Below are 14190 nucleotides of genomic sequence, written 5' to 3'. Positions count from 1 at the left end.
GTCGTCCAGCCAGTGCATAGATATGGTTCTGAGGACTGCTTGAACTGGACACTCCCCCCTCTACCTCTATCATGGCCTGATGATGTCTGTGGGCTTTTCCCCAGAGGGCGTACAGATGATGAAGAACCAGTTGCTGATCCTATGGGCTGAACTATACCCCTACCACCTCTCGATGGACAGTCACGCATAATATGGCCTGGCTGACCGCAGGCATAATAAGCATCTGAACCCAAGCGGCATTGTCCAAGATGCAGCTTACCACACTAGGTATATCACGGTAAAGGTGGCCTCATCTGGCCTGAATCACCCCTATACTGAGAAGTCGAGGCTCTGGAACTCTGACCTGGTCCTGAATACATAGGTTGATCAAATCTTTGACCTGCGAATCGTGGAGGTGCACTAGCCGCTGAATGGCCTGAGTGCCTAGAATACTGCTGCCTCTGACCCCCTCTGAACTCACTAACAGAACCTGAGGATCTGGCTCTTTTACTATAACCCCTATCACGCTCACGCTCAACCCTTCGCTGTTATTGACGTTCCTCAAGATTCTGAGCGTGGGCCTGAATGCGGGAAATATCCATACGTGGCTGAAGTGAGGTCGTCAAACAATCATCAATCAAATATGGTCCCAATCCACTCACAAACCGGTAAACACGATCTCCTATATCAGCTACCATAGCTGGAGCATACCTAGCCAGTGAATTAAAACGAAGACTATACTTCCGAGCACTCATGTTCCCCTGTCTAAGGTTTAGGAATCTATCAGCTCTGGCCCGTCGAATCTCTGGCGGTAAATAATGTCAAAGGAAAGCATTTACAAACTCTTGCCACACGGGTGGAGGTGCATTAACCCCTCTAGAAGACACCCAGGTATTATACCAATGAGCAGCCACATCTCGTAATCTGTAAGAGGCTAACTCTACCGACTCAATATCTGAAGCATGAATCACCCGCAATGTCCTCAACATCCCATCTATAAAGTTCTACGGGTCCTCATCTAATTTCGACCCAAAGAATTCTGGAGGGTTTATAATGAAATCACGAACTCTGGCACTAACAACCCTATCACCATGACTCGTACCCTGACGCTGGGCCTGAGCAGCTACTAACTGGGTCAATAACTGAATACCCTCTCTCATCTCTTAGGCTGAGGCATCCGGTGAAGGAACTGGGGGTGCTGGAGCTGGAGCTCCTATACTCCTCTGGAGCGAGCGGAGTGTGAGAGGAATGAGATGGAACCTCATTCTGGGACTCGCCCTCCTCTACATCTGTAAGAGGCACCCATCCAGTTCTCCTACCTGCCACTGACTTTCCCTTGTGAGCCGCTGTAGTTTTTCTCTTCACAAGCATCGCTGAAATCATAGCATATTGTTAGAAAAAGAGAACCCTTATAACATGGCTCTATTGCACGATCTAAGATGAAAAAGAAAGGAAAATCATTCCTAAATGCCCCGCAGCCTCCTGTTAATAAGTGTAGCGCGCTTCATACCCATAAACAAGACTCTACTGGACACGGCTCGTAGACAAACCCTAGGACGAACTGCACTGATACCACTTTTGGCACGACCAAACCGGAGCGCCGTGATGGGCACCCGGAGCTAACCTACTGAGCACCTCCTGACTTACATTTCATAATCTATACCTAAGTGGACCACAAAACTAACTCATAAATATCATGATCTTTAAGGGACACGAGTCCAAGAGATATATGCACATCTATATACTCACTATCAAACTATGCCCATATGTACAAGCCGACAAGGCTGCCCAAAATGATATACAAAATATCAACCGAAGAGGTCATAGAACATCTAACTAAATACATCTGTCTACGAGCCTCTACATGAAGTGCATAACATCATAAGGACAGGACAGGACCCCGCCATGCCCGTATATACACAAAAGAATAGTACCAGCTGAACTGCAGCTCTGAAACAAGCAGAGCGCTCCTGCATAATCGCTGATGAAGCAGCCTAGGGGTCTGGTCCGTCTTCCTGTCTACCTACGGGCATGAACGCAGCGTCCACAACAAAAGGACGTCAGTACGAGTAATGTACTGAGTATGCAAGGCATGAATAACAACATAATAAGGATATAAAAGAAATATGAGATAAACGAAATAACATGTACATCTGAATGCCTCTTAAGGGGGATGTCATGCATGCTTAGCTTCTTTTTTAAAAAAAAGATTTTTCATACATACATATATATAGTACCGTACCTGGCCATATAGGCTCGGTGTTATCATCATCCTGCGTCCGGGGTAACATCATAATGTACCCACTGCAGTGGTGTGCACAATAGGTGACGTACCTAGCCGACTATAGCGTGGCTAGGTGTGAGAAAATAGCTACATATATATAAAGCATGCATGAGAGTCCAAAGAAGACGTTACAACTCTATCAGAGTGACATAAGGTCAGTGAACCTTCGATTGCCATTATGGAATCATCATCATCGCTATATCTCACCTTGAAGGAACAATAATCATAAGGTGAGATCAACAACAATGAAAAAGATCAATAACCATGAAACAAAGATCAATAATATCATAGGAACATCATGAGCCATAAGCTTTTTAGTATTTCTAGAAATAGAGTCATTATAGGGGGACATTTGCATAAACATATACTCATATCAAGGTGATCATGCCATAAGAAGGAAAGGGTTAGCCTTAACATACCTTGTCGTCTCCTTAACCACTTAACGCTTATCCTCCTAAGCTTGTAAATCTACAATCAAGACAATTCATACTAGAGTTAAGCCTTGAAAACTCTCATAAGGTCAAACTAGAGTAATTAGTGAGCTAACAAAAATTGGGCAACACTTCCCCTATTCCATCTACTTCCACCAAATTCCAAAACAATTCCCAAACAACAATAATAACATCAACAATACCATAATCAAGAGATTTCATTCAAATTAAACTTAATTCAATCCAAAATCCCCTTTTAAAATCAACCCATAGTCATCCACTTCAACTTGATGCTGTGTGACCTCTCTACTATGATTCCTTTCCTGTTCAAGACTTGTTAAACCTTTAAGTCAACTCAATCATAAGAAATAAGATGAAGAACATACCTTTTACTAGAAGAACTTCACCTCACTCAGCTTCTTCCAAGACTAAATTCACCACAATTTCAAATAGAAACAAGAACAATCATCTTCCATGAGTTAGCTTGGGTTTTGGAGTTTGATCTTCTCTTTGGATGGTTTGGAAGGTTTTGAAAATATGGAGAACCTCCAAGAACACTCTAATAATATGGAGAGAGAAGCGTGGAAAGTCGATATAAAAATGGGATCTCTTGGAGTTTAAAAAGGGCTTGAAACCGCCCCACTGCCGCGTGTTGCGGGGGAGATGCGGCCCAGCAAGTGGGGATTTGCGGCCGCATACTCCCTCCACAATATGGGGTGGTGATGGGCAGTAAGTTCCCCCAAAAATGGGAGTTTGCTGCCCATATGCTGCACAGCAAACTCAATATGCGGCCGAAAACTGCCCACAAACTCCAATTATTGCGAAAATGCGTTCTTTTCGATTCGTTTGACCTCCAATCCTTATGATACCTTCTTGACACTTATGTAAACCTTCATTAACCATCTGAGGATTCATACAAATCCCTCTCAGGCTAATGCTAAACAATGTATAGCACAAATGATGCAAAACCTTCCAAAAACATGACACCAATTCTAGCCTTCACGAACTTGCTTCCGCCGATTCATTTAACTCCGAAACCTTAAGGTACATACTTAGAATTTGTTAGATATCCTCCTTAAACTTGTAAGGCCTTCATTTCCACTTTAGGCTTATGTTAGTTTACTTATAATGCGAAATTTTTCCAAGGTGTAACAATATGCTTGTGTGGATAGCTACTGAAAGGGTGTATGACAAGACGAAGCTTTGCAACTATGTCATTCTTGGCAACGGTGATCGCCGACGAGAAGGTAATGACCACTTAGCATAATATATAGGTTTAATGTACTATAACTGTATCTAAATATTAGTCTCCCATTTGAAAGACTATTTATTTTGGAAAATTGGGCTTTATCCGATGTAAGATCTTCTTTTTTTAAAAGAAGAAGGAATGCACCAACTACGATGTTGCACTACGAAATCCTCCCTCCATACCATGACCTCTCTATATATAGATATGGGAGCCTTACAAGACTTAGACTGCTTTGAGAAGACTCCCTGCCTTAGGAGCTATTTCAAATAAGACATGAACGGAAGCACGACCGAAGTTGATACTAGCCCGCGGAGCAGTAGGCTAAGCAGAAAAGAGAGAGGGTGGAGTTAGATCCGATGTCATTGATTCTGTTGGAGGAAGGTCCGTAGGAAAGTACACTCCCAACGAGACTGTGTCTGCACAAAGTGGTGTATTACCATACTGAAATTGAACTTTTTAACACTTCGGTTTCAATATTATGATCTTTAGTATGCATCTTTAATTTTTTTGGTATCCGATAATCATAAATAATACTAAAATTGGAAGCCCCTAAGTCAAAAAGTTGAATTACGATAATGCACATTATATGTTGAACGACCATTTTGCCCTCTAATCATATAAGTATTATTCTCTTAATGTTGAGTATAAAAGAGTAATAGCATTTTAAATATATAATTATAATACTACTCAATTATATATAAATTTTACAAAGAAGCAGCTAATTAAAAAAGAATACGGACTGGTGAAACAGCCGCATTAAACACAGATACAATGTATAGGAATAACTCAACAGTTACTAATGCTTACAATTATCAAAAGAATTTAATGTATATTTTGTTATAACCCAACCCTTCTATTTCTTCAGCTTCGTTGCTCTTTCTGTACATTCTACCGTATAACATTCTTTAGTCTTTGCTCCACCCGAATTCAACATTTTTATTTCAAATTCATCAAGATATCTGCGTATCAAGTATCAACCAAGCCCCTTTAACATCAATGATATTTGGGGACTTTTATGATCCTTATATGATCTAGAACATAATTGTCCCAACCTTTTCACTTTCGAGTGACATTCGGCTATGGATTTGTTGGGTACGTTGCTCTCTTCCAAAAGCACTTTTTTCAATTATTTTCGTGGTAGTATTTTCCTGATAGATTTTCTATCTTGCTTCATTATTACATTTTTATGCTATTTTTATGTCTGCTTTTACTGTCGGAGCAATACATAAAAAAGAGGACAATTCTATATTCATAGTGCATCATTCAACCTGGCTAGTAACTTTCCTGCATTATTTGATTGTTTACAACAATGCTAACTTTTTGTATTTTTTAAATTGATAATTTATAACTGATCCTTCAAATGCTTTTAGAATGTGTATGTATTTTAGCAACTCATAACTCTTTTTTATATGCATTATGTAAAATCGATATGGTTTACACGTGCAACGCACGTGATCACAGACTAGTTATAAAAAGAGTACCGAATATCATATCAAAGAATATAATTACATATAGAATTCATGTATATTATTATAATACTAACAAATATATAATCTAGTATTAGTTCAAAACTAATTGTTTAGATGTTGGAACTTTGACTACTCTAACTTGAATGAAATGTCATTTTTGTATAATTGATTAACTAAGAGAATTGCTTATACTTTCTTTTGAATAGTTCTACATATGTAAGGTGTTAGTATGATATAAGACATTTCTTGAAATGTCGAAGTCATAATTCTCGATTATAAGAGTATATGTAAGTCGAAATCGAACAAACTATGATTACCGATCCGTATCACAAAATACTGAAATCAAACTTAAAAACACGGAATTAATGTGGTACGCTAAGGGTATAGTATTTTTAAAAACAGAAAAACAAAATTACCGAACCGAAATTTTTAATACCGTACCATATTCATCCCTACTTTTATTAGTCAACTCATGTAGGGAAAGAAAAGGGCACAGACATCTTTCTCTTTTAGCTTTCCCAGGAAGCTTTTGTCCTTTTCCTTTTTTAAAAAAATAAAAATTAAAAAATCACTGTTAAAAAACAACTAACTACACATTCTATAGCTTAGAATAATCTGGGATATAAAGGGAAAGTGACGGAGGGATTTAAGACGTTGAGAATAAGAATGGGTGAAAAGGGACGTAGATTATTATTAATTGAAGCATGAACTTTGATCCCTAAGTTTTTGGTATCGGTGTTGGCGGTGTTGGTAGCTTTAGATGTTGATGGAAGAGGAAGAGAAGGTATTGTGGGAGGGGGTAAAATAGGGCTACAGTAGTGAGCCGTCATGCCATGTGGCATCCACCTCATTCAAAATATCAGGCCACATGAGATTTTAGAATTTGGGTCATTGTCACAATGGGCTTCCGTTAAAAATAAGGGTATTTTTAACAACATTCTTAACGGTGGGGATGTTTTTGTTTGTAAAGTATATTAGAGGTTAAATATAAACTATTTCCTCTTCCTATTCAAAACTCACTAAACAGATGATACAAAGTGAAACCAATTCGAATCACACAGAAACCTCCACTGATAAATCTTTACAATTGAATAGCTACGTCTTGGTGCTAATACAAAATGGACTACTGAAAAAGGAAAAGCTCCTAAAAAGAGACGAATAACATTCTTGTCGTACAATTGAATCAACAAGCAATGGTTAATACAAGTATTGCAAGTATACTGTGTCCTGGTAGCCAGATGAATTGATCAAAGTTCAAGCTTGGAGTTTCCGAGTTGGCTAAGCATAATAGCCATGTCCATTCCCTGTACCATCGTTGGGACAGCTACATCATAGGGGCAGTCTCTAGAAAACCCGACCTTCCCAGACTTCTGCACTTTCTTTATGCACCTCTTGAACTTCTCATGGCATTTAACATTAGTCATACCTGGAAGTTGGAAGCAGCTGAATCAAACACTGAGCTATAAAGTTCGACGAACAAACCATATTATGTTGCAAGTTCTTCCTCTATTTAACAGGTGTAACTACCAAAATTAGGATGTAAAAAGGCATTTTGCGAACAAACGATTAATTTTGCGAATATTGTGGGACAGGAAGGTAGGCAGGCATAAGTTGGAAGCTTACAGCTTCACATGGAAATACATGCTATAAAAAGAAACTACCACTTAACAGGCTCCCCATTGAGTTTATTGCTCTTTCTTTATCAAAAAATTCTTGGTGCTTCCTCATCAGAACGATTTTAACAGAAGTGAATGACTGCGACTCATTTTATAGTTCAGTTAAATCAACAAAATCACTTCTCCAGTAAAATGTAGAAACTAGATGCGTAAAGATTCAAAGTATGTGTGATTCTACACCAAGAACCAAGCCCCATCCCCATCCTGTAGTGCTATGTCGCACCAGACAGACAAACAACTAAGAATTTTAAAAACCAAAAGGCATGAGTTTTGTTGACTGTAGCACCATAGGCTGCTGAAAGGGAGGTCATCTACTCCTAACTTTATGCATAAGAGCTAGTGCCTCATTTTAGACGTTAAACCAAGAATGCATTTTATGTCTCAATCTATGTTGTTCGAACTCTTCAAAAATGTCAATGGGTGCGTGTCGGATTCTCCAAAAGTAGTGTATTTTTGGAGAATCCAACACGGGTGCGGCATGGAAAGTGAAGAGTCCGCGCAACTTAGGTCTCCATTGAAATGCAGTATAACAAGTTCTAGAAGAATGACTGAGTACTCTGCATCTAAACGTTCAATGCCGCACCCGTGGTGGATTCTCCATAACCATGTCGGATTCTCCAAAAATACACTACTTTTGGAGAATCCGGCATGCAGCCGTTGACATTTTTATTTATGACAAGGGAACCCGCAGCCGATACCCTTCGAGTGCGCACAAAGTAAACCCCGCTCCTGTGCAATAGCCCTCAAACCAAACAAGAGAGATAATTCACACTAGGCAATCCCCGTGCGACGAGCTCGACCCAGAAGGCAAAATCTCCTGCTGTCGTAGGCAGGGGTTTCGAACCTGCGACCTCCATTATGGAAGCCCCATGCTCAACCAGCTGAGCCAACCTTGTCGGTCACCCGTTGACATTTTTGAAGAGTCTGAGCAACATAACAATGCATCATTATGAAAATCTCATGTTTATCAATGATGAGAATCACGAGCCAAATGTATCAGAAATAGAGATGGGCATAATTTGGGCAAATCCGAAATCTGAATTTTTGGTTGGATTTTAAATTGCATTGCTGATTTGGGACTTCAGATTTTTGAAGTATTTGAATACGAAATTTGTGATTAGCTGTTAAAATGCTTTCTATTTGGACATGGGTTTTACTATGTTTGGCTTGTTAAATCTCAGGCCTCAATGCTTGTTGCGAGGAATTTCCTTGATAATGGTTTCAATGCTTGCATGAATACTTTATTGAGTTAATGGTAAGAAAACACCTAAACTATCATTTTTTCCCGAGTTTCATACCTCAACTATCCATTATTCCCTTTACCTACCTAAACTATCACTCCCTTTGTATTAAAACACACCTTGATGCTTAGTTGGCCAAATATTTGAAATTAATAGACAACAGGCGTGTGAAGGCCAACTCTACATCGAGTTGTGTGAGAGTTTAGGTAGTTAGATGGAATAATAGATAGTTGAGGTATGAAATTCGCGAAAAGGTGATAAATTAGGTGTGTTTTTGACCATTAACTCTACTTTATTTGGATGAATGTGGTAGGCATGAGGAATTATTAACGCAATTTGACATGAATACTTTACTTGGATGTTCAGTTTTGTAGGAAGAAGCTCAATTTGTAGGCTAAAAATAAAAAATCCAAAATAACCAAACTGATTAATCCTAATCCGAACTTTAAAAACTGATCTTATCCGAACTTATTTGGATTGGATTTGGATTCCAACTTCTTGAATCCCAAGACCCAAAATGCAATTTCCAAAGTTTTCGTATCTAATCCGACAGCCACACCTAATAAGAAAGGTTATCTGGTGCACAATAATCTGGAAAAAAAATGGAAGTCATTATTCTTTTTACTCTTTCGTACAGATTGTTCCATGGCAAAACTCCATTTGCCCAGAACCACATACCATTTTTTTTTTTTTTTAATAACCTGAAGAACCACAAACTTAGGCATAGGTGAAACTTCGTGCAACAAGAAACTAACATGTGTTATTCCTGTGACCATATTTCCTAAGCACTTAAGAATTACAAAGAGGAGATATTCTAGAAGCACCATGCTCATGAATTCTGGGGTCTTTGTCCAGGTTTCCATGTTTAACATATGGAAAGCCAAATTACAGCATAATATCAAGGGATTAGGAGTCTACTTACCATTGCCATTAGTGCTTTCTTTAGTTTTCCTTAAGCTGATCCCTTATTGTTTGTGAGCATTAATTCAGTAAACAACAACAACATACCCAGTGTAATCCCACAAGTGGGGTCTGGGGAGAGTAGGATGTACGCAGACCTTAGCCCTACCTTTGTGGGGCAGAGAAGTTGTTTCCGAAATACCCTCGGCTCAAAAGAGAAGGAAAAAAAAAGAAAAAGAATTTGAAGCAGATACAATAAATACAACAACAACCCAGTGAAATCCCACAACGTGGGGTCTGGGGAGGGTCGAGTGTACGCAGACCTTACTCCTACCAAGGTAGGACGGCTGTTTCCGAAAGACCCTCGGCTCAATAAAAAGCATAAAAGAGGTCAGATAAGGCTAAGAGATTCAAAGCAATATGGAAATGAAATAACGCAAGCGACACAGATAACATAGGATAATCAAAGCACAGGATAATCAAAGCACAGGAAATAACAGATAATAGCAGAAATCAGAGCACAAGAAATTATACTGTGATAATGCGACTACTAATAAGAAAGGATAACGAGACTATCTACTAGCCTTCTACCCTAATCTAGGTCCTCCAAACCCTCCTATCTAAGGTCATGTCCTCGGTAAGCTGTAACTGCGCCATGTCATGTCTAATTACCTCTCCCTAATATTTCTTCGGCCTACCCCTACCTCGTCTGAAACCATTCATGGCCAACCTCTCACACCTCCGCACTGGGGCATCTGTGTCTCTCCTCTTCACATGCCCAAACCATCTCAATCTCGCTTCTCGCATCTTGTCTTTCACCGAAGCCACTCCCACCTTGTCCCGAATATCCTCATTCCCAATCCTGTCACTCCTGGTGTGGCCACACATCCATCTCAACATTCTCATCTCGGCAACTTTCATCTTTTGAATGTGAGAGATCTTAACTGGCCAACACTCCGCCTCATACAACATAATCGGTCTAACCACCACTTTGTAGAACTTGCCCAAAGCAGATACAATAAATATGACAGCAAAATAGCAAGACACAAAGCCAAATGCGCAACAGATAATAATACACATCAAAGAATGAGCATTAATTCAGTAAAAGATTTATTTGCTAATATGATCGCCGATCATAGTTTACTAAACAGGATTATAGTTGGAGTGACGGAAGCTACTTATAGAGACTATTACGCCTAAGGAACGCATTATAATCGTATAGGATATTCAAGCATGAAAAGGTTGCAGGAATAATCTATTCGCCAAAGACATACAATATATCACCGGGAAATTCAGAAAAAAATTGGGCTAAAGTCGAAAGCCTCGATTGAGCCTCCAAGGATCAGATAATTTGTAAAAGTAATCAGAAAGGCAGAATTCTGGAGGATGCTTGACTGAAGGTCGCTGAAAAATAACTGTAGCCAGAAAAGATGCTGGAATTGTAAACAAAAAATTAAAAAAACAAATATATATATATATACTGAGAATCACAGGTTAAGTTGCAGGTGATAGCGGACCTCTAGAGTCTAGGGTATCAGAAAGAGCACTGGCAATGGCTAGAAAATTGCAGATGAGAAATAAAAGTAATGTATATATATATATATAGATATATATAGATATACTGAGAATCACAGGTTAAGTTGCAGGTGATAGCGGACCTCTAGAGTCTAGGGTATCAGAAAGAGCACTGGCAATGGCTAGAAAATTGCAGATGAGAAATAAAAGTAATGTATTTGATATATGTATCAAGAGTAGTATGCAAACGCTGTTCTTCAGGCAATCATCTCAACAGAGGACAAAAGGAAAACGAAAACAGCAGTGTTTCCTTGTTTGTATTCTTTGTATTTTTTTTTTCTTACGCAGTCAGATTGATTTGAGATTCCTTGTTGTCCGATTTGTAATAGCTTAACTACATCCTAAGTGGTCAGAATATAGTAGTGATGATAGATAAATGGCCATTAGATATTACTCCATTTTCACCTTAAAGGTAATATCATATTGGTGCTCTTCTACTATTTCGACAAAGTACATAAACAATGTTAGGATCTTCTAAAGGTATATCCACATTCTCTTTGGGGCTGTAATTTGAATGGTGTATATATAGCTCTATGGACTACAAAATACAGGACTTGAAACTGATTCATTTCACATCAAATTAGTATGCTCAGATCAAAATTCAGGTTGGTGTAACCGGACTTTTAAGATGTGATTTTCACCATCATGTCAAAGATTGAAGGCTTAACACCAAGTAAGCCTCTATATCCTCTCAGTACATAATAGGCCTATCATATTTTTAAGTTACAGCAGAAATACGTGCTGACAGTTTCTTGTCTTAGACGAGTAAAAAAGGTGCATTTTATGCAATACTTGACACTTTAAATCAACTGTTAATCCTTTAAATGGGATTTTCTTGACTTCAGATTTACCGAAACCAAAGATCTGCTAGGTTCATATGCATTTCGAAGACGTAAAGATAAAATTCCTTTCTTTGACTATCTACTAGTAAGGAGTCCAAAATGACTTCTACCAAGTCTGTCAAAAAATGCCAATCTTATGAGCCACATATCATTAGTTTGAAATACCAGAGACTTGCATTCTGCAGTTCTCCTATTATCCTGTTCTTGAATTAATCGATTATCACTTTAGCTATTCGTTGAAGTAATCCAACTTCAATTGGTATTCATTTTAACTACAATATGTCAATCAGATAAAATTTACGTAGTTCCAAGTATGACGACTGATTTTATCCTAAGGTTCTTGAAAACACTGAACCCAGTAACTTTGGTCCAAACTATGTATTTGTCTTATGAAATCTATTTAATATGTACAAATTATTAATTAGAACCCAGTAACTTAAAAGGGCTATAATCTTGAACCCATAAACTTCAAATCCTAACTTCGCCTCCGTTAAAGTGACACATCAACCAATGATGAATCCCAAGCAAATCATTTTAGAGGTCTAGATCAGCTCATAAAACCAAAGTTTGTATGAGGGAATCCCCATAACTAATACATATATAAGTTATGAGGGAATCTTTTTTTTTTTTTTTTATGCACGATAGAAAATGGAATAACTAATAATGAATAACTAAACCTTGCATAACTCTAACTAGCAACCAAACTACCCCAAGGAAATGAAAACAGACAAGCTGTATCCAAGCTCAAAGTAGTAACCAAAACTCCAAGAAAGGGCATAAAAAAAAAAACATAATGAAACAAAATTTATGAAATTTAAAATGAAAATTGTAACAACAATTAAAAGGAGGGAGAAAATAAATACCATTTTTCTCTACACATTCGTCGTGGATCTTACAGCAGCCATCTAGATCATCACAAGGTTTCTCCCCTGGACATCCACTCCATCCGACTCCACAATATTTCCCGTATCTAATTCCAATTGCTATTCAAATTTCAAGGAAAAGAAAAAATCAAATTAACAATGCATGTTAATAAAAAAATAAAAATTTAAAAATTTAAATGAGGAAAAAGCTGAACGTACAATTACAGTTGTCAGCCACACATGTTTTGCTACATCGAACCTGTCAACAATAAACAATTCATGAGAAGAAAAATGACAATGAAATGAAAATGCATTGAGGTTGAAAAGGGAAAGTAAGAATTACCTGAGAATTGTTGGTGGAATGAGCAATGGGAAGAGAGAAGAAGAGTAATAATAATAATGTGGTAATAAGGATTAATGATGAGGCGGCGCGTTTCTCCATGAGAGAATTGTCGCCTTTTTTGTATCCTCTGATAATTAATGTCAATTAGAGTTAAAGGCTTTCTGTTTGTTTTTCTTGTCTTCTCCTTGGGGGAAAAGTTGAGACTTGGGAACCTATTGACGTAGCAACCTTTCTATCATTGGTCGATCCATGTCTTGTGGGACCAGCCCGTATGGATCAATTTGATTCAAATTTTCGACTGGTCCTTACTGGTTGAAAATTTAGTTTTTTATTTTTTAATTCCAATTTACGTGACATGGCACGGAGTCGAAAGGCCCTTTTGGCCATGCAATTTAAACTTTAAATTTGAAATTTTTGTGTTTGTTTATGACATTTGAACAAAACTTCAACTTCAATTTGAAATTTTGATTTCAAATTCAAATTCACATAAACGGTAAATTTCAATTCTAAGTTTTTGATTTTAATTAGCTTAAAATTTAAAACTTAATTCATAAGTTTTTAATTTACAAATAAAAGACACATAATTTTAAATTTTACAAAAAAGGTCATGCTCGCGTGGAGCTATTGTTTGTATTATATGGGAGGATTACAATAAAGATTAATAGCTAGTTACTAATGTTGTTCATTTTATTGAACTAGTGGATCTTTGTAAGATTGTGTATTTGAAAATTTGTAATAATGTGTCACGCCCCGAACCATGGCCTGAGCGTAACACAGCACTCGGTGCCTGTCTGCATGTGACCGAGCAAACCAACTGGCTGCTGGATCAACATGTGGTATACTGATATCTAAGTATGATAAACACATGCTAATCGAGTGAGAATAACTGACTGAAATATATTTGTGCGGAAGAAATACTAAAAGTCTGCAATACTGAATAAGTGGTAGCCAAAAGGGCTAACTCAATAATCCAACAAAATACTGAAATATCTGACTGATTGTAATCTATGAAGCCTCTACTGAATAAGGAAATACTGACTGACTACCGGGACAAGGCTCCCGGCATACCTCAATACCTCAATACTATCTACTAACTGACTGAATATAAAGATAAAGATAGGGCCTCGGAGAACTGAGGCTCGCCACTGACTAGCTGAATCTGAAAGCCTCCTAGCGAGCTGCGTCTGCACCCTGTAGGCCCAGAGCAAATGGGACGTCAGTACACTAGAATTGTACTGGTATGTAAAGCAACTGAATGAAATAATAAGCTGAATTGAAACGAAACTAAAATGCTGATAACTGGACTGAAACAGAGAAGTAAAGATATGGATACTCCCT

General features: G+C 38.0%; 1 protein-coding gene across 1 annotated transcript; it reads right to left on the bottom strand.

Annotated features, from left to right (window-relative positions):
- Window positions 1-6454: 6454 nt before the first annotated feature.
- On the bottom strand, window positions 6455-13045 carry LOC132618829 (probable phospholipase A2 homolog 1). Its single transcript, XM_060333835.1, has 4 exons — window positions 12853-13045; window positions 12729-12768; window positions 12510-12629; window positions 6455-6838 (listed from the first exon to the last, which is right to left on the bottom strand). Exons 1-4 carry the CDS (start codon window positions 12949-12951, stop codon window positions 6660-6662), a joined length of 438 nt encoding a protein of 145 aa, XP_060189818.1. The 5' UTR covers window positions 12952-13045; the 3' UTR covers window positions 6455-6659.
- Between the last annotated feature and the right edge of the window lie 1145 nt (window positions 13046-14190).

Source organism: Lycium barbarum, chromosome 11 (genome assembly GCF_019175385.1).
Source record: "Lycium barbarum isolate Lr01 chromosome 11, ASM1917538v2, whole genome shotgun sequence".
Lineage (NCBI taxonomy): Eukaryota > Viridiplantae > Streptophyta > Magnoliopsida > Solanales > Solanaceae > Lycium > Lycium barbarum.
Note: the sequence above shows the minus strand (reverse complement) of the source record. Positions and strands in the feature narration are given on the sequence as shown.